The sequence below is a fragment of the Desmodus rotundus genome, chromosome 6 (assembly GCF_022682495.2).
Source record: "Desmodus rotundus isolate HL8 chromosome 6, HLdesRot8A.1, whole genome shotgun sequence".
Classification (NCBI taxonomy): Eukaryota; Metazoa; Chordata; class Mammalia; order Chiroptera; family Phyllostomidae; genus Desmodus; species Desmodus rotundus.
The window spans coordinates 95,724,575-95,745,757 of NC_071392.1; the positions used below are offsets into that span (position 1 = coordinate 95,724,575).

General features: G+C 55.4%; 1 protein-coding gene across 5 annotated transcripts in view; it reads right to left on the reverse strand.

The window, feature by feature from the left end:
* PHACTR3 (phosphatase and actin regulator 3) overlaps positions 1-21,183 on the reverse strand; it is a 129,156-nt gene that overhangs the window by 47,886 nt on the left and 60,087 nt on the right. For all 5 annotated transcript variants that reach the window (XM_045194687.3, XM_053927390.2, XM_045194685.3 and 2 more), the window contains exons 2-3: positions 1,540-1,701; positions 112-189 (exon numbers count right to left, since the gene is read on the reverse strand). In XM_045194687.3, the coding sequence (XP_045050622.2) occupies positions 112-189; positions 1,540-1,701 (240 nt within the window). The remainder of the gene's footprint in view (positions 1-111; positions 190-1,539; positions 1,702-21,183) is intronic.

A 21,183-nucleotide genomic window follows, 5' to 3' on the forward strand; every position in this document is an offset into this window, starting at 1 on the left:
GGGTACTGGACTTCCCCAATTTCCATTCTGCCTGATGGCTCCTGGACCCAGGGGGGCCTCCCAGGAGAGACTACCTACTTCCCAGCCCCCACTACCCCTGCCCCCCCTTACCGTGCTCCACCATCTCGAGCAGCCCCTTCTTGATGAGCTCTTCCCGACCTTGCCGGCCCGCCACCTTCTTCTCCAGCACTGCACACACGCAGCCAGGGGAGCCAGGGTGCAGCGTCCAGAAGACACAGAGAGGCAGCAGGTGAGGTGGGGTCAGGGACCTGGTCCCCAGGGAGGGCTGTGCTCAGCAGTCCCAGGCCTCCTCACCGACCCTTCTCCTGGCAGGCCCCCACTGCCCCCGGCTGCCCTCCGCCACACGCTCCTTAATCAAGGAGCCCCAGACCGGCTTCCCTCTGCCCCCAGTCCCCGGGGCACTCTTCTGCGGTTCCTATTATCGGCTGCTGAACACATCCTGACCACTTTCTGTTCATGATGCAGCCTCTGTGCAGCCATTCACCAGATCTTCCTCCATGACCCCCAGGTTAATGCTTTCAAAGAACTCACCAGGTGCAGGGAAGGGAGAGGGCCAAGTCCTGCCCCCCAGACCACAGTGCAGGCACCAAGGCTCCTCCCTGGGAGAGCCCTTCCTGCCCCCGCTGGTCACCCATGTGTACAGGCAAGCACTCTGCCCGAGCTGGCTGCAGGGGCACCAAACAGAGCGACCCACCTGTCTCAGCTTCAAGTTCAGCAGCAGTGGATGAACAAGTAAGGACAGGACACTGAAGTCAGTTCGTTTGTTTGCAATTATTTACTGAGCACCTACTATGTGCCAGGTGCTGAGCAAGTACTGGGGGTACTCACTGGGGAGGAAAATCAACTCAGGACCCCTTCGGGTGGCTCTGAATGTCCTCTTGGTCAGAAACAGGTCATCACTACTGGCTGTTGTGGCCAGTTCACTGCTGTCACCATGAGTCCCCTACTGTTCAGCCTAACGGTCAGTTCCCAGCACGGACTGCGAGGGGCGCAACCCAACTTCCCCCAGAGCTGGGACAGCCAGATGTAAGGAAACGGCCAGAGGTGAGTGGGGGGTCCCTTGGGGTCCTCCGAGGGCGGGCGTGGGGATGCAGGGTCCCTGGCTGGAGCCCCTTTAAGAAGAGCTCAGACCTGAGGCCTGACCCTCCACATCACCAGCTGCTCTTTGGGCCCCAGGGCCCAGCACCAGAAAAGTGGGCTCTCACATGGGGGCAGGGGGCTTGTGACTCGAGTGGGGTTGGCCAGGAGAGCTTGTAAGAAGCCAGGGTCTCAGTGCAGGTGGCCCTACCTCTTTGACGGGGTCCCAGGTGACATGTGTGCCCTTAGGGTCTGGGTGCTGACCTGTCTTGGCCAGGTAGGTGGGACCTGGCAGGGCCCTAGGGAAGGAGGTGAACCTGAACTGAGGTGGCTGAGCAAGCTCCTGGCTGCCACAGGCCACTGAGTGCAGCCTGCCCTCTGGTGCGGGCCAGGAAGACAGTGCTGGCCACAGACACACCACGGCCTCGCCCTCATGCTCACCGGACGTTGTCTGCTTCAGTTTCTCATTTTTCTTTTTCCTCCATTTCCAGGGTTTGAAGATCCTGCCCAGGGTGGCCAGCTTGCTGTTCCTCCTCACGGGGGGCGTTCGTGTCCCTGAGACCAGATATTCCGAGCGTGCTGGGGGGGCGGGGTCCATCTCATCTGCAGGACGGAAACCGAGGATGACTCAAATGACCACCCACCCTGCACCACTCCCTGAGGAGCCACCCTGGTTCTCCAGAGCCTGGGGCGCAAGAGGCCCTCAGAGGCTTGTGCAGTCAGGTGCACCTACAGGGGCCACGTACCAGCTCGTGAGTGGGTGGCTGCAGTTCCCTCCTGTGAACCCCCTCTAGCCCATTAGAGGCCCTCGCCCAGCCTTACCCTCAGTCACGCCGTCTGAAGAAACTGAATTCTGAGAAGTCCCTCCCACCCCAGCACCTTTGCACATGCCACACCCCCTACCTGTGCCCTGCAAACTTCAGCTGCTCCACAGAGCCTGCCTTCCTCCACGAACCTGTCCTTTCCTGTCCAGATAAGGTCCAGCCCCTGGCCCTCTGCTCCTAAGGGAGCTCGATGTGGGCCCCCCACCCCCAACCCCTGCTCAGTGCCAGGGCACACACCTGGCCATGCCCCTCAGTGGGCAGCTGCAGAATAAGTCCCTGAGCGGAGTGAAGCCACTTTGGATTCCTTCCTTGTTCAGAAAACAAGGCCATTTTAAACTCTGTGGGGTGCAGAGAGACAGGGTCCAAGGAAGTACACAGCACAGGTGCGCCCCCAGGAGACTGGCAGCAACCTGCTCACCCATCGACAGGGCACTGCAGGGTCACCGTCCTCTCAATGCGTGACCGCTGTGCGTGGCACAAGTGGTGGGAAACAAGGACAACGCAGGTGAGCAGACGGAAGCCCAGCTGGGGTGAGTCGCTGGGTGGGACAGTCAGCACACAGAACACACAGCACGTGTCGCAGGTGGGCGGGGCCGGATGCATGCACCTGCTGGCACACCAGGGAAATGTCAGTGGGGCCCCCAAGGAAGGGGATGCCCTGCCTGCTGCAGTCCCAAGAAAGAGGGTGGCGTGGGCTTCCCACAGGACATATGTGAGGTGTACTTTTTTTTTTTTCAGCGAGAACGGAAAAAATGTGACGAACAAAATGGTGAGGTGCAGACCCGTATAAAATGGGGCAGTGTGGTCTGCCAACTCTCCTGACCCCTACCCGACGGCCAGAGCTGGGGCCACAGTTCAGACACAAATGCCCAAGTGACACCCCAAACCCCTCCTGGGCAGGGGCAGTGAGGGGACCCGAGTCCCCTACAGGCTCTCAGATCGACACCCCCAGCATCATGCAGACGAAGGTGGCCACTTGCAGTCGGAGGGGTCAGGGGCCTGTGACCCACACCTCCAGGAGGTGCTGCTTCGCCCTCAGAGTGGGTCTCCAGGGCAGACGCTGCCATCACGTCCACGTTACAGATGGGCACGGTGGGCAGTGAGCCGTTTTGTTAACTATCACCGAGCAAGGAACGCTGAGGTGAGGGGCAACCTCAGGCAGCCTGACTCCAGAGATGGCTCTGCAACTCTAAGCTGCTTCTAGGGTGACCACATAGATTTGTCACCCAGGTCAAGATGCAGTGAGGGGACACCAAGACATGAGTCACGAGCCAGGATGGACCCAGGCCAGCCAGGAGGTCTGCCTGCTCGCTCGCTCTCAGGCACGAGCGGTGTGCGCGGGGACTGGGGCCACAGGCAGCCCACGGAGGAAGCCCTGGACAGAGGCTTTCTCATCCAGGATGAGCAGGGGGTGTCTTAGCTCAGAAATTGTCCCTGGAGACTCAGCAACCAGGAAGACACCGAGGCAGCAACATTCCCTACTTGCTTCCCACTGCAACCCTGACACCCGGCACCCAGTGTGTGTGTGTGGGGGGGGGGGGGGCACGTGAGGGAGTGACCGAGCCAGGGATACCCATAGGGGCCAGTCAGGATCCCTCCTGCCCTCATCACCCAGCTCCACGCCTGGCGTGCGGGATGAGGCCAGTCCTCCCTTCCCTAGGCAGTTTACCCCGATACCCTCGCCTTTCCTTCCTGTGCCCATGGATGCCAGATGGAGCGGCACGGCCAATGCCACCTGTTCCCAGGGAAGCTGGCTGTCCTAGAGGCATTTGGGATACCATTTGCCAAGAACTAGCCTGGTCTCCCCAAGCCTCGGGGCTCGTCTGACAAGACGAAGGCCCGCAGAGGTGAGTCTGGGGATGATGGGGTGCTGCCACAGCATTCCTGCTTCACCCCTCACAGGGCTCCATGGAGGGTGGGGGGCCATTACGAGAAACACGCATGCCCCACAGGACAAAGTCAACATCGGGGAAATCTGGATGGGGTTCTGGACGGGGCTGCAGCATCTTGGGCTAGAGACCTCATGTGGGTGGCAGAGGAGAGCCCACATGTGGCTCTGAGCTTCCTGGCAGCCAAAGAAAAAAGGAACAGCACACAGAATAAACGACAGGTCAGACCACAAATCCCACCCTATTTGCTACCTGCATTGCTAAGACCGTGACCCAGGTCACGAGAGAAAGGAAGGGGGAGATCAAGGGCTCGGAGAAAGAATACAGTGGGTGAGGACCATGGATGTGGCTGGGAGGCAGGCAGAAGCTTGAACTTGATTCAAAACACAGCAAGGAGCTCTGGGGTACTGTCAGTATAGAAAGGCTGATTTGTTCACACCCTGAATGGGCAGCATGTGCAGTCTGAATGACCCCTCGGGGCTGCTCTCATGGGGAGCAAAGACCCCCAAGCCCAGGGGCAACAACCTTCAGAGGCCAAAGGAGAGCGAAGCCCCTCCCCTTACGTCCCCGGGTGGCTCAGGCCCAGAGCCAGGCCAGTGAGGGCCTCTGAACACTATGACATGCGACCTAGGAACAGAAACTTCAGGAGAGAGGCTGTGCCCTTTGGTGAAGGGATTATGTATAAACACCTCAACGGCACGAACGTGTCACCAACTGTGTACGTGGGGGTCTGAGTGACCAAGAGGTGGGCATGGGTCCTGTGGGCATGGAGTGGCCCCCATACCCTCGGGGGTGACTGAGTGTGAACATGCATGCGTGTACACCTTCAACGTGGGTGGGTGTGTACCTACACGAGTGAATGGGTATGTACATGAGTGGGCATGCAGGCACCCCAACGCATGCATCCGCAGAGAAGGGTGGACTGGGTGTGCCTGCCAGCCTCCCTCCAGCTCCAGCCTGTGGAGCTCTGAGCCTGGAGCTGCAGAGGAACCCCCTTCCCACCCTGGGAGGAGCCGAGGTGCCAGCACATTAGCAGGTTGCTCTGCCCTCCGGGTGACATAATGTGCGAAGCCACCTGTGAGACATTAGCGCTTCATTAATGAAACAGTTTCCTCACGTGTATGAGGCGGCTCAGCACACAGGGGCAGGGCAGGCGGGGCCTCCCAGGCTCCCAAGTGAGGGATGGGGCAGGCGGCGCCCTGCTGACATGACACCCCTGGAGCTGAAGGCATGGGCTCCAGCCCCGCCCAGCCCCCCAGGCTCAGGGCAGGCTGTGCACTTGCCCCCAGTACTAAACCCTGCCTCCCACCCCTCATCGATGGGTCCTGCAAACCCGTACGTCAAACCCTGACGTATGTCAAGCACATTCCAGAACAAGGCAGTGAGGATACCGCTCCGCTCCCAGGTGTCGTCCCGGGGTATATGGTTTATTGTCATCATCTGTCTTCCCTGCTGGAGTGGACATTTGCCCCATGAGCACAGACACTGTGGCTGCCTTGTCCAGCACTGAGTCCCTGGCATCTTTACTGATACCCTGCACCCAGGAAGGGCTCCAGCAGGCACCTGCCCAACCTGTGAATCTGGGATGCGGAGCTGCCAGGGCTGCAGCCAGGATGTGGCCCCGCACATGTGGTTCCAAAGTCCACCCCTCAGTGACGCTTGTCCACTGGCCCATCCCCGTCTTCTCCTTCCACATCACCAGGACACCTTTGCCCTAAAACACAGTAAAAGGAAAGCCCCACCCTCACTGGGGCGTGAAGTCAGGTGCCGGGTGCTGCACGCTGACTGGCCGGCCTCTGAGGAAGACAGGCACCGTCTGATTCAGACAGTGCTGGACCATGGCTTTTGCTTGCCTCATTCATTCATTCACAAGCTCGTTCATCAAGCGTCGGTGGAGGCCCGCTGGGCGCCAGCCCTGCTCTAAGGCTCCTGTGCAAAGCTCACCTGCTTCAGAACAGGCAGAAAATAAGGTGGTAACTTCCAAATGTGGCACAAGCTAAGCCAGAGGCAAACCAGAGGCTGGGATGTGGGACCCCAGAGCACAGCGCTACTTCTTCCATGAGCCCGGCCCTGCCCCAAGGAATCCGCCTGGCACTAGTCACCATCTTCTGAGGACAGAGCTCCAGGCCAGGCCTGAGGCGGAATGAAGCAGTACCAGACATACCCTGCTGACCACAGAGAAAACCATGGCGCAAGGAATAACCAGGAAGAAGCCAGACAGAGGATTATAACTGCAGAGGCAGCACATCTGGTTTCAAAAACTCCAAGCAGGCTCCTGTGGTTGGGCTACTGGAGCTGGGCCTTGGGGACCCAGCAGGAGTTGAATGAAAGGTGCAAATTGGCCAGGAGGGAGGGAGACCACAGACACACTGCTCATCGTGGACAAAGGAACTGGTGTCTGGGGCGTGGAGCAGGGAGGGAGGGAGACAGAAAAAGGGTTGACTTCTCTGAAGGGAGAGGACTCTCAGGGGCGGTGGAGGCCTTCCCAGGACCTCAGCGGGCTCTTTCTGGCAGTTCTGAGAGCAGCTCCATCAGAACCCATGACCGATGATGGCCCTGATGGAAATGCTGCCACCGTCCTGGGGCAGAGCGAGGACCAGGACCTGAGCAGCACCACCCCCTCCTCCTCTGGCTCCCAGCACCACGCTTGGCACGTGGAGCAAGGACCGAGGGCTGGAATGAATGAATGAACAAGACTGATCCTGAGATACAAAAAGTGAAACAAAACTCCAATGCAGGTCAGTGGTTACCAAGGGTCACCACCGTGCTCCTCACAGGCAGAATTGTACTTCCTACACTGGCCCACCCTTCACCTCCTTCGGCTGCCACCTAAGCAGCTCTTAATACAGACGGCACCTCTCTCATTTCCCTGTTCATGTGTCACGGTGCTGGGAAATGTAGAGGAGAAACATAGACACAAGAGCCTGGCTAAGCTTCACGGGCTCCAGGCCCCAGACTGCTGTGAGTCCGGTCCTGCCGACACGGGGGTGCAGGCTGTTGAGAGCCCCGGCAGGGCCCCCAAGTGCTTCGGAGTGCACAAACAGCCCCAGGAGGCAGCAAGACCTTCTCCACTGCGTGTCACAGCCGGGAAGTGCCTGCGAAGGGCAAGGAGCCCACGGGCGAAATATACAGCTGGCGACCAGGCTCCCTGAGCCAATGTACACCATCTGAGCTTGGTGCCAGTAGTTCCCAGAGCGTGTTCCCTGGAGCCCTAGCATGGGAGATGCTTTGTGGGTGGAAAACACTATCTACATGAAAAGCCTTCCCTGAAGGGTCCCACCAGCTACTACCACAGCCAAGGCTCTGGCGGGTCCTGTGGTGAGCACTCCTGTGCAACCGTCGAGCCAGCCTTTCCAAAACAGACGGGCCAGGCCACCCTCCTCATGCCTTGGCGCCACACAGCAACCACTGCACAAACGCCGTCGGGTGGAGGAGGAGCACATGCCCGACATGAAGCAGGGTGAGCCTGCTCCTGTCAAGTGCTGGCAACGGCCTGCAGTTTGGGATAGAGAAGTCTCCTCCCCAGTACCTGTATTCCAAAGACAACAGGACTGTAAGATCTTAGCAGAGGTTGGGATTCAAAATTTCCCGAATCTCTAGGCCCCTTCCAGCTGTCTGAGGCCCTTCCACAGCAAGGACACTTGACACTGGGCCTGGATAACGGTGTCATGCACGCCCCGGACACCAGCAGAAAAATCAAGACGTTATTAAAGTGGCTCTTTTTCCTCACACGTACAGTGGAAAAAACAGCGCGGTTCCCTAGAAGGCCCATCTGTTTCATATCAACCCCATAGTTCTGCCAACGGTCCCCGGTGCCTGCCAGACACATGGCCAGCTCTCCCAGAGAGAAGGAGCTTGGCACAGTGCATCAGGGGGTCTGGGCAGCGGTGCGGGAGTGCAGCATGACAGGTCCGGGGTCGGGGAAGGTGCAGGCGGAACCTGGAGAGGCGGCTGCGCCCCGGCCTCGTCCTGGCCCTTCGCTGTTACGAGCCTTGGGAGGGCACTAAGTATTTGCACGTGTGGAAATTCTTACAAAAATGCTTTGCAAGACACTCGGACTTTGCAAAGATGAAAAGCTGTTTTTGGAGACATTCTTCTAAAGATCCTATTTGACAGGGGAGAGAAATGAGTGTTTTCCGAGCGCAGATAAGCCGTAAACAGCACGTCTGGAGACGTCAGGGAGTGGCGCCCGCTCAGACCAGCCGGTGCCACTCGTCAGCTGCAAAGCCGCATCCCGGACTGACTTTCCGAAGCTAACAGCGAGGTGAGGTTCTTCTATGATGTGTGAGTCAGGGCTTAAGGACAAATGTCAGTTTTTTTAAATATGCATACTTTAGCATTTTTCAGAGGAATTAAACACATCTAAACTGCTGGGAGGACTCTGAGCCAACAGATTTGGATTTTCAAAAGGTGTCCCACATTTGGTTTGCTTCCATCAGAAATAGGTGGATGTTTCCTGGAAAGGGCCCAATAGCAAACACCTTAGACTCTGCTGGCCACGCAGCCTCTGCCACACAACCTCCCTGCTCTGAAGCTGCAGCGGGGAGACAGGGCTGCACTTGAATGCTTTTTATTTCACAGAAGCCAGTGGTAGGTGGGTGTGGTCCGTGGGCCCTCGCTGGCCAGCTCCTGCCTCACATGGTCCCTTCAGAAACGTCTTCAGGGAGAAAGGGCCAGCGGACACTCCAACAGAGCGAGGGAGAGAAGGAGCAGTCTCTCGCCCTGATTCACTTTCACACCCATGCCCATGTTAACTGGGGGCCCCGGCCAGCGTCTCCCCACCCATTCTGCAGCTGCTAACCCTGCCCCACCGCGCAGCAGGGCCTGGCACCACTGCCATGCTTGATGCCACAGTGGCTGTCAGGATTAGACGCAGAGCCCCCCTGTGACCCCAGAGTCCTGATCTCGGCTTTCTTAAGCGTATTTCACACCATGTCCCTCCCCCATGCTCCAATTCTGTTTCTGTTCTGCTCCTGACTCACCAAGCTCCCTCCCATGCCAATCCCTCTGGAGGTAACACTTTTCCTTGACAAACTCCTATTCATCCTTTGCAGTCCTATCCTCCATGCCCATCTGTTAGGTTTCCTGTTATTTTTTTCTCCACCCTAGTCTTCAGGGCAGTTTATAATTAGCTGGCGACTTGTGTGTTCATCACTTTAACATCCGTCTTGGCTATCTGACCAGGAGAGCAGAGACCAAAAGCATCCCATGTGACCGGGTCCCCAGGCTCTAAGACAAGAGTCCAGGTGGGCCTAGCCAGGGTTTGGCAGGTGTCTGAGAGCTCAAAGGAAGGGGCACTGTCAATTCTTCTGTACTCATGTCTCAGCCCCCATGCACGGGGAGTGAGTCTGGGCTGGCCTAGGACTGATGGAGCTCCCAGAACAGGGCACGTTTCTCAGGCTGTGTGACACTGGATCGCCCAACACTTCACCTGGCTCTGCCTTCTCCTGGCCCCTCAGGAGCTGGTTCGGGGCTGCTCACTGATAACCCACACCACAGAGCAAAGGGCATCAGGCTTGAGGGCCTGCGGTTGCCATCGTGGCTGCTTGCTTTGGAGTGACAGGCCCTGTCCTGGCCCTGGCTCCTCTGGTGATTGTCACAGAAGCAAAGACTGAGGTGGACACAACCCCGCACGCCGGCGAGTCTCCACCGTGCACTTTATGGGAACAATCCCTGCCGGTGCCAAGGGCCGGTCCTGGGGGACCTGGCCCTGTAGGTGGAATCTGTCGCTCGCAACATCCCTAAAGGCCCCCCTGCTGTTGGGGTTCAGCACCCACTGCAGCGTCCAGGCCTGGAGGCTTCCCTCCCACACTTCGCCCCAGCCCTTTGCAGAACTAGGACTCAGGGGTCCAAGGAGCTGGTCAGGATGCCACACAATGACCCATGCATACATCAGGACCATGAGTCATGCAGATTTGAATGAACCAGAAAAAAACAAGTCTCGTGCAGTGTGCCGACTTTGAAACCAGCCTCAAGTTAGGGGTCTGGAAGTGTGGCCCGTCTCGCAGCACCTGGCTGTGGGAAGTGTAAATGGGGCTCCTGCGACCACTGCGTGCATGCACCAGTGTTACTGATGACTAAAGGTTGCTGTCAGGTCAGAGCTTGTCAGAAACTGCAAACTCTGGATGAGGTGGTGGCCTGTCCTGCAAGGCAGGATCAGGAGGCCCAGGCAGAATGTGGGATGTGTGCTGACCTGTAGCCAGCACAGGACGCTGGCCTGAGCTGGCGACCGACATGGCACAACAGAGCCCAGCCCTGGCCTCCATGTGGGACAAAGTCTGAGGGGCTGCTCACACCCCGAGTCCCCTGAGGACCAGACTGCAGTTGCCCCCTGCAGCCTCACCCTGGCCCCTGCCCCTTCCCTAGTCTGCCACCAGTTCTTCCCGGGAGCACTTTTTTATGAGTTACTTGCCCTCTAACTCTCAGCCCGGGGTCACCTGGCAAAAACCCCGAACTAAGACAACCCGCTGCTCTGTGCAGGGTGCTGGGGTGATGCAGGTGAGCAAAACTAGACTTGATACCCAAGCTTGCTGAGCCCACCACCCACCTGGGGTTGGACATCAATGAACTGCCCTTTAAAGACGAGAAGAAAGCGAAGTTCACCCCAGCGTGCAGTTTGCCCGACGGCACCTTAGGGAGGCCCCTTAGTAATTTTTTCATCTGGCATTACTGAGAGCTAACAACTAATTGATTAAAAAGAAGCCCTCCTGCACTGCACTTTGACATGTTACGTTTCCACAGGACATGACGGGGTCTTATCTAGAGGAGGAGTGGCCCTCATGAGCAACAAGATCCCTGTCACTTTCGGGGTGGAAGGGGCTCTCTGGTGATGACAGGAGGCAGGACAGGCCAAATATGGTGACTTCACCACAAACAACTGCTTGTAGCACATGACAGAAACACAGACGAAGGACGCCAACATGCTTTTTAAACCACCGGCTGTGTAAAGTGCAAATGTGCGTGCTCCTCTGGTTCAAGTAAGCGTGTTGTGTTAGCGAGGACCCCTGAAACTGCCCACATCCGCTGTTGCTGCCCTGCAGAAACGCCGGTCCTGTGCAGGCCCGCCCGACGGGGGTCATTCCCAGACCTTCGTGTGTGTCTAACAAAACAAAGACGAGAGCGTGGCTGGGGTTGTTTGGGGGAGGCTTTTTCCTACATCCTCACACCCCAACCCAAGTAACACGGGTGTCATCAGGCCGCACCTGGCCTTTCTTTCTGCCACCTTCAAGCACCTTGCAGATGGTCCAGGCAGGTGGGCCCACAGACCCTGGGGCTCAGTTCCTGCTGGAACTCCGCCACCAACACAGCACTAGCATCCCCCTTCCCGATGGGACCAGATGGGAAAGCTGGGCAGGAGAAAGCACTGGGCTCCAGCCTCCAAGGCGACAGCAACGCACTACGCTCTGCCCTTAGTAACAGAGCTAATGGGTGTGGGGAGCACCATGCAGACCCCCCGTCCCTCTGTCCCTCTGGAATGAGCCCAGAAAGTCAAGGGTTCACAAGGCTGTCCTGAGTCTCTGAACCTCAGGAGTCACGTGGGGACTCGACGTAGAGATGAGTCACGGCACAGGCCCTGGACAAAGTGCTGCGGGCTGTCACTGACTGGCATTCAGGGTTGACTCCTTGGGAAGGGGAGGAACTAAGTATTTGGGGACTGGCAGTCCAGCTTATCTCAGACTAGCATTGTTCACAGATGCTCAGTGCCTATCCTGGGGACAGAAGTCACACCCCCACCTTGCTGAAGTCAGCTTGTACAGGTGACTTGCTTTGACCAAGTGACTGAGTGAAGGGACACGTGCCACTCTGGGAGGGCACTTCAGGAGCCATGGCGCAGTTCTCCGTGTTCCTGTTTCCTGCCTCCAGGGCCCTGGAGGCACGTGACAGGGTGCAGCCTCTGCCAAGCTGGCTGTGATACACAGGGTCCTTTTGCTGTCCCTTCATCAACACATGGAATCAGAGAGGCATGAAGGTCACGGTTGTGGGCCCCTTGAATGTTCAGGTTGTTACAGCAGCATGAACCCCACTAATCCTGACTCATGTCCCGCCCCGCTGCCCCCCCCACCATGACCCTGCATCTAGACACGTGACCCCAAGCCTCACCAAATCAGAGTGTCACCATCACTGGCCACAGTGACTGGCTCCAGGCCCATTGAGACTCAGGTGGGACTGACGTGTGCTTTCCCACATGAGGACGCCTGGGCTCTGGGAGTGAGAGCCTTGGGCCCTTCACAGCCATGTGCTGCCTTGTGGGGAGTCTGCTGGGAGTGGGAACCAACCCAGATGCAGGGCAAACTGCGGAGGAGATTCCTGTGCATGTGGCCTGTGCCACGGGCTGGACACAGCGTCCACGCGACACCCTGGACGCGGTTCTGCGAACCCATCAGAGCCTCTGCTTTCACACTCGCCACTCAGACTCATCCCCGCACCTGTGACCAGACACGCAAAGATCCCGCGTGCTTCATGGGAAGAAAACAGGAGGCAGCTCTGGGGGAAGCGCCCAGGAAAAGGCTCTCCAGATCAACACCGACACACTCAAGAGCTAGGCCCAGGAGCCAGGCAGGGATGGTCCCCTGTCTGTCCAGCCTGGGTTCCCAAACAGAAGGGCCTCTCGTTGGTCTGGCTATCTGTGTGTGCTTGACTGTGCGCCCGCATTCTAAGCCAAAACAAGCCTGGAACAGGCACAGCAGAACAAACGCTTCTTCCCCCAATTAGCAGCTCTGGGGAAATGGCTCCACTGCCTTTCCAGCCCGGGCAGGACAGCCAGTAACGCTGATGGTATCCAGGCAGGAGCCCAAGGAGCACCAGCTTCTGGGAAGCGGGCCGCTGTCCTCTGCTCAGGGAGGGCCAGCTGGCTGGGGTCAGCAGGCCATCGTCACCACACCCACATTCACAGAAGCCTCAGGAAAGACAGTCCGTGTGCTCAGAAGGGCCCAGGAGGAATAAATATTTCAAACATGCTACAGTTCTGGAGCCTCGCTGTATCATTTCCTCGTAATGATGTAAAATCATAATTAACACATAATATACAAGTGCGTACTGAGGAAGACTAGATAAATATGTAACAAACCTGTAGTTACTGAAAGGACAGACCCAGATAAATGAAAGTCCAGAAGAACAACTAAGTATAAACAAGAGAAGCACGTGTACTGTGAAACACGCATTTCAAAACAGTGGCACTGGACTATTTACGGGATGGGACTGAGTCTCTGACCTAACTCAGGACAAAGGTAAAGAAAAGAAACCGAGAAACAAACTGGAAAGCACTAGTGGGCAGCTTGTGTATCTGGCCTGCTGACGGGGATGCCCTTCTAAGTATAAAAGCAATTAACAAAGCCTCAAGGGAAAACACTAGCACATGTGGCCTGACACTTTTTAAAACTTCTAAACATGGAAAGACACCATTTAAAAACACAGGGTGCTACTCAGTGGAGAAAATATTTGCAACATAAACAACAAGACTTCATCGGTACCCCAACACTGCTCTTAAGGGGGGATACACTGAGGAGTCACTTTATTCTTTGCTGATGAGATCCAGGCTGGGCACCTTCTCTCTGAAGAGTTGGTTGGCAGAAATGTATAAAAGCCTAAAACAGCCGGTGCCCGTCCACCCCAGAACCCCACTCCTGAAGACGGACTGCGAGGCAACAGTGAGCGTGGTCTCAAAGACCCTGGTCTGCGGCGGGTGTCCAACAACACTTTTCACACAACTGAAAGACTTCCGCTGTTAAGAACTGTATTTTCAAAGAAATCTTTTGAAAATGAGGAATTTAAAAGAAAAAAGCAGGACGTAAAACTAAACACAGAACTGAACAACATTTTGCTCTGAAAGATAGGACGCCAGCACGCCCAACTAGTCCATTCCGTTACATGGCCCTGGGCGTCTTCCCGGGGTGGGCACAGGGGGGCGTGAACGAGACAGGTGGGGGTCTGCGGGCTGGAGTTTACAGTCTTAACAGGATATCACTCACACACACACACACACACACACACACACACACACACACACACACGAAGAAAAGACACAAGGCTAATGACATTTGAAGAACTCTGGGTAGCAATTTTCTTCCTTACATTTATGTGAAAATGTTTCCATCGTTCACTTGTCCTATTTTCATCATTGGAAATGAGACTTTGGTTAAAACCTTCACCACTTCCCACCTGGGACATGGGGAGAGACGCAAGCACCTCCCAGAAGCGACCCTTCTCCTGGCCTGCCTGGGCGCCACCCAAGTCTTCTCTCCCTGCAGATCACTTCCTTTGTTAACAGCAGGACTGGACGAGGAGAAAGAACCCGAGACGAAGGTCCATCTACTGCACTTGGAAAATCTAAATGACCTTTCAAAAGGCTTGGACTGAAAACAAATGCATGCCTCACAAACAAGTGATTGATCCCACATGACTAAACATCCTCATAAAAATACCTTCAAAGTGTCCCAACTGTGGATAATTCACTACACCAGGAAAAGGCCATTCATGCCAAGTATCAACAAGAAGACACAAATTTTGTCAGTAAATTTCAAGACCAGTTCAAAACAAACCTACCTACCTAGGGCGCTGATCTGCCCCTCGGGATTAGAGGACAGAGACACTTTCAAAGGTGAGACAGACAGACGGGAAGAAAAAAGACACAGAGCCTTTAAAAAAGGATCCCTTTGAAACTGATCCTTGTGACCTGTTTGTTCTGTTCCATAGGGAGGGAGAGGGGGATGGACACACGTCCTGGTCCCACCCAAGCTGCCCGTGGCACAGCACACGTCACCGACGCTGCGCTCTTGTCTCTTTCCTTGTGGATGAATGTGACCAAGCACAGAGGTGAGGTCATCAGGGTGATCACTAATTACTTCACCCCACAGTCAGTCTGTGGGCCTCTGCACCATGTGGACCCCAGGTGTCTCATTCGAGGGCTAGGGGATGTGGCCAGCTGCGGTCCCTCCCTCTGTGGGGAACGGATGACAAATAAGCAGACGGGATTGTTTCAAGGAGTGAAAACGCGGTAAAGGAAATCAGAACAGGAGTCTGTGGCTGGGGGCATCTTCCTGGAAAGGGGTCAAGGAGGGCTTTTCAGAGGAGGTGTCGCTTGAGTTGCAACCTGGGCAAGGAGACTTGGGTTAAGAGCTTTCTGGAAGGCGGGAAGGTGGAGCACACACAGGTGCTGAATACAGGACCCAGGGTATTCTTCGGGAGAACTGAAGAAGCTGGAGCAGCCACGAGGGAAGGGGGGAGACAGACTAGACAAAGCCAGGTGGGGGGACGGGAGGTGGGGGAGGCAGCAGCTCCGGTCATGGGAACGCCAGGGTGATGTTCCAGGTTCAGTGAAATCTCCATGTGAACTCTAACCCCTTTGAAAACATAAAGAGGCCACATGCCAAAAATCATAAGCAACCGATTTTTAGGATGCGAAGTCCTTGAACAGGTAAGGGGGCAAGCTGCGATGCCTCTAGATAATGGATTATTATTTTTCAGTGACAAGAAAAAGTGAGCTCTCGACATGCAGGAGGACATGAGAAAAAGGCGTATGGCCGTGCAGTCAGTCTGAAAAGGCTTCACTCTAGACGATTTCGACCACATGACATCCTGGAAAAGGCGGAACTACAGTGAAACGACAGGCAGCTGCCAGGGGTTTGGAGAGAGGAACGGAGGAGGGACCAATAAGGGTGCTCACAGGACTCTCGGGGCAGTGACACCGGCCTGTGTGAGACCGCAAGGTGGACACATGATGCTATGTTCATCAAGACCCAGTGAACGCACGTCGAGCACAAGCCCTCACGTCACCCGCGGCGTTCCGTCAGAAGTAGCGCACTACGCGAGGTGTTACTCAGGAGAAACTGGCTGGGGGAGATGTTTATGGGAGCTCTACGCTTTCTGCAAGTGTTTTTTGTAAACCTTAAAACTATTCCAAACATAAAATTTTTTTTAAGTTAATTTGATAGTTTGTATAATCCATTTGGATCTGTCCTGGTCTTTCTAAATCCCACCAGGGCCCGTCTACTAACTAGACACCCAGGGTGACCAGTGCCCAGAGCCCAGTAGACGGGGGGGCACTCGGGGGCAGCCACCAGGCAAAAGGGCAATCAGTCAGAGGCAGTGGGACCCTTTGTTCGATGTCTGGGTTCCCTGGTTCTGCCACCTACTTTGTTTCTCTAAACCTTGGTTTTCTCATCTGTGAAAAGGAAATAAAACTATCACTTCCCAACCTCACAGGGAGCCTCCAGGAGGGGAGGGAGGTGACCGAGCAAGGCCCTTGTCTGCTGCCTGCCACTCCATGAGCTGGCACTAAATGTGAGCAGCAAGGTTAAAATGTATCGTAATTAACTGCCCACACTTCTATGGTGTGGGTCCCGTGGTGAAACTGTTGCGCATCAGACTTGAAAAGGCCTGTTTTTAAAATACAAGGAAACGTAACACTTCTAAGCAAACGGGGTCAGAAACCATGGCGCGCCGGGACCCAGCACCCAGCTGCTGGCACTCCAGGGCGGGCCGGTCTCTTTACTGTGCTCTCAGCGGCCTTGCCCTGCTGCAGCACTTTGAAGCAAATGAAAGACATCATTTCAGCCGCAAATGTGGCTTTAATCTAAACCCCAAATGACTTCTGCTTTCAAGCACTACTCTTGTTGACACATTTTTAAAAATTTGTAATGACCCAGCTTGGTGAGGGGTCCAGAAAAGGTGTCCTAACTAATTTCTGTGTGATTATAAATCGGTGTAAAACAGTTTTAGGTCAATTGTTTACATCTACTCAGACTCAAATTGCACCTACCTTTTGACTCAGCAGTTACATCCATCAAAGCATATGTTTCAAATAAACCTGAACCAGAGAATAAAGACGCCTACACGGGTAAAACCTCATTCACGGGAGAGCCGATCTTACTGACACATTTGGAACCCTCAGTCCCCCCAACAGGGCAACACAGAAGAATGCTTTGCAACATGCTTTCCTTAGGCTGCCAGGTGCCGAGAAAGGATGAGGAAGCCAACATGCACTGACTGGGAATGACCCGCAAGAAATCTTGGCAAGTGATAAAAGGTGTGCACCAGCGTGCGCAGAAGGCCCCCATCAGTCAAAGTGGGGCACACAGGCACAACCACATGTGTGTACAGGAGGTAAACATCTGCAGGGAGTCACGAAACAGGGACTCTCAGCAGAAGCTGCCTCAGGGACAGAGAGATGGCCAACTGTAGAATAGGGCTAGGAGAGACTTTCCACCGTCCAATAGAAGTACATCTTTCACGTTGGCAATGTGCACCTTCTCACACTGCTTAATTATTCACCACAGGCGTGAATTATCCATTCAAATTTTTTTTTAATAAATGTAAGGATGGGGGGAAAAACATTCGCCAGAACAAATGTAATAGCTGGCTCCCTCCAGAGACTGGGAGAGGAGCCCTAACGAGAAGGAGACAGGAGCCAGCAGAACCAGAACAGCACGGGTAACAGCACTTGGTAACAGCACATGGGGCGCTGGGGGTGGAGGAGTGGCCTTCTCAGATCATGAGGAGGGGCTGAGGGCTCCGAGATCCTCAGCAACCAGTGACTTCTAGATTTGAAGTCACTGCCTTGGGGGCCACGTTCCCTGCCCCTCTTGGCCCTGAATTTAGAGGACACCATGCTGGTCCCAAGACCTAAGAGAACACAGGAAGCCCTGCTGTGTCCTGGCAAACCCCAGCGCTGGGGACAGGTACGGACGGCAGCCCCTGGGCGAAGCCCCCATCCTTCCCAGACTTGGTTTGAGATGCTTCTCTGTTCTTGGAGTCCTTAGGGCCCATATAAAAGAAGGAGGGGCATCTCTTTCTACATAATGCCCCAGGAATTTGTTTTCATAACTCAGACGTGGCCTTGGGAAACTTTGGACCAGCAGGAACACAAGCGTAACCTGGGACAGTTGCATTTCTGCATGGACTTAGGCCCAGGCGCCGTGGCTCTGCTCGCAACATCCCACAGCTTAGATGGGCTGGAGTGTGACAATTTAACTCTTACCAAACACACAAGGAAAAAAACATTGTCCAAGACTTACTCCATTAGAGGATCCATTTGTACGCCAGTAGTGTATGAACTAGCACCACGGACAGCTCCTTGGGCCCAGCACACGCCAGGCAATTAATGAAACGTTCTCCAGGAGGTTAAGTCAGAGCAGACCTTGACCTTAAAATATGAATCGGCAGCTGTCTAGCCTTTTCCATCTCCCTCTATGCTCCTCCCCAAATACATCACTTTTAAAGATATTTCTCAAATTTCAGAATAGTTTTTGAAAATTAAAAACAGCATAGGGGAAGGTATATTACACCAAGCAGGCAGTGGGTAAGGCTGCTGCATGCCTGGGGGGCGGGGGTGTAATGATACATGTGCTATGTGTAAGATGAAGCACTGGTAACAAACAGGGCAAACTCCAACACCCCAGGGGGTGGCACCTGTCTGCCCAGCCCGGTCCCTCTCGGGTGCTCGCTCACACTCCCCCTCCTGCCCTTCCTCACTCCACACTCGCAGGATGAGTGTGACATGACTTAACTGGGGGTTCAGGTATGCAAACACGCTATCACACTGCACACACTGCTACAATCTGCTCTTGCCATAGAGATTCAGTTCACTGCTTTCAACCATGGGACAGTGTCCCAAGGTAGGGACGTACCACCTGGGCCCTCACCGATGGCCAATCAGGCCATGTGCGGTCGTCCATGAGCACACACGACACCCTGCTTGTAACGATCACCCAGCATGTGCCTCCGTGCCCACTTCCACCTGCCTGGAAATGGGCGTGGGCAGCCGGCACCCTTCCAATGTTACCTGAATTGCAAATGGCTAACTCACATCTGTAAGGTATGAAGCTGTTGCCCCACATTTTTGCCAACACTTGATATTGTCAAGTTAAAAAAAAAAATCAAGTCCTCATCTGAGAATATGTTTGATTTCAGAGTGAGAAGGGAGGGAGGGAGGAGGGAGAGAGACACATTGATCAACTGCCTCCTGAATACATCCCAACTGGGGATTGAACTTGAAACCTAGGTGAGTGTCCTGACTGGGAATCGAACCCATGACCCTATGGTGCACAGGACTGCACTCCAACCCACTGAGAACCTGGCCAGGGCATCTAATTCAAATTTTTCTTGGAAACTTCTTGGGTAAAAAGTGTCCTGCCTTCCCCCCCGCCCTCTTCCTTCTAACCTTCGCTCCTCTTTGGCCTCAATGCTGGATGATGACGTTCCCGGTCCTGGTGGGTCCCTGACAGCAATGGCCACCACCTGAGGCCGAGGCAGCGTGGGGGACTCAGCAGTCATGCCCTGGCTAAGACAGGGTGGAGTGGGGTAGAGCCACGTCTCTGGCTCCCAAAGTCCTCTCACCCACCACCGATATCTGCAAGAGCCTTTGTCTGTAAGGACAGGGACAGAGGCAGCCAGGGCCACCAGGAAAAGAGCACACCTTTTCGTCTTGCAATGACATCATGGCGGGTCCCTGAGGTTCCTGAACTGGGGCTCCTGCCGCAATGAATGAAGCGTGACATCACACACTGAGGAGACTGCCAGGAAGCTACCCACAGGGACCCCCATGCAGCATCCCTGGTAGCTGCATCTGGAGAAGCCTGCTGGGCCCTCGACCCCAACTCTCAGAGCCTCCGCTTCATAACCTGAGAACCAGGCCGCACTAACCTCCCAGGCCCCAGCGACAGTCCTTGTAACTGTGCTGTCACTCACCGCGTTTGTTACCCAGCCCCTCCACCCCCCTCTGCCTGAACACCTGGGATGGGACCCAGGACCCTCTCCTCCATTCTGGGTCATTTTACTGCATTTACTGCCAACAGATTCAGCATTCCTCCACCTGGTGAACCGGAGACCAAGCAGCGGGAAAGCCTGACATGCTCCCACGTCCCAGTGTTGACTCAGGGAAAGAATGCGGCTGGGAGAGAACTCAGTGGCCTGTGAGGTTGCCCACAAGCACAGCCAGGCATCCTCAAGGACAGCTGAGTGTCCCGTCAACCCCTAGTGACCGAATGCTGGCCAGCCCTCTTCAAAAGCTGTTGGCTTGCAGTCTCTGTGGGCAGCCGCCCAGGCAGCCAGGCACCGCTGAGCCAGGGCAGTGGCAGCTCCTTAGTAGTCACCACGTCGCTGCTGGGCCCCTCAAAGCCAGGAGGGCCAGCACACAAACACCCTGCCCATAAATGCGCAACTCCGCCGCGGCAGGAAAAGCACCCTGGCGAGACAAGGGAACACAACCCACCCGCACAAGTGGACCCCCGCCACACGCAGCCATGTGGAAGAGTGGGTGGCCCCCCACCCCAGAGACACACCAGCCCCCAGGAAGGTGGCGTCTGGGAGCAGCTCTCCACTGATGCTGGTGCCGCTCTTCAGGGGCCCTGGGAACCGGTGGCATGTTCAGTCAGGCAGCCCATCGGCTGGTTTCCTGCCAGCCCCAGTCACACGGAACACTTTGGGGATCCAAAAGAAGGCCCCGCTTTGACCCCCAACATAATTTTGTCTTCTGGTGGCACCAAAGCATTCGAAGCACTTCTTTCTGCGAATGGCCTTCCCAGTAACCTAGCACACTGCCCTTCTGAAATACACGCACCTGTATGAAAACTTAAGAGCTGATGGTTACAGAGCAGGGTCAAGGGCATCCAACCATTCCCAGGTCAGTGCAAACAAAAAAACAAACACCCCCTCAGATGCAGACGTCACAATCACCCCTGTTTTCTACACAGAAACTGAGTTCAAGAGGGAAAACGAAGAACACCGGCCCCAGTGATGTTTGCTTGGTGAGACAGTCGTACAAAAACGCTCACAAAGTAGCGTCGGGTTCAACACAAAGGCTTTGGCATGAAGAGCGTGATTCCGACTGTGCTCACGGAACTGGCACGTGCGCACTGGAGAACGTGTGTGTGGGGACAGTGTGTGACGAGCCGACCAGGACGTCTGCAGCGCTGGGCTCTGCGTAGTGGGCTTGTGTCTCATGTTTCTGCTGTCACTTGTCTACGTCCTAGAGGGAAGCTGTGGGCAATGGGTGACTGTCATCCCCTCTATGGAGCTGTTTTCTCGTCCGTAAAACGGAGATAAAAACAGCACCTCCTGCAAAGGGCTGTTGGGGGCTAAGGGTTAATCTGTGGCGAGTGCAGGGAAGGGCACCAGGCACCACAGTCCGAAATGTGAGTTGCAAGCATCAGCAGCATCCCTTTTAGCCTGCCGTCCCTCCTAGAGGTCACGGAGACCAGGGCAGACTCATGACCAGGCCACCCAGCCTGGCCTGCAGCAAGGGACAGTCAAAATCATCACCGGGCAGTTGGCCAGAAGCTATTATCAGCCGATGCTCACTCAGGGCCAGCACACTCAGGACAGCTCCGGAGCTGGACCAGGGGTGACCTTCTGATTCTCACCCAGTTCTCTCCGTT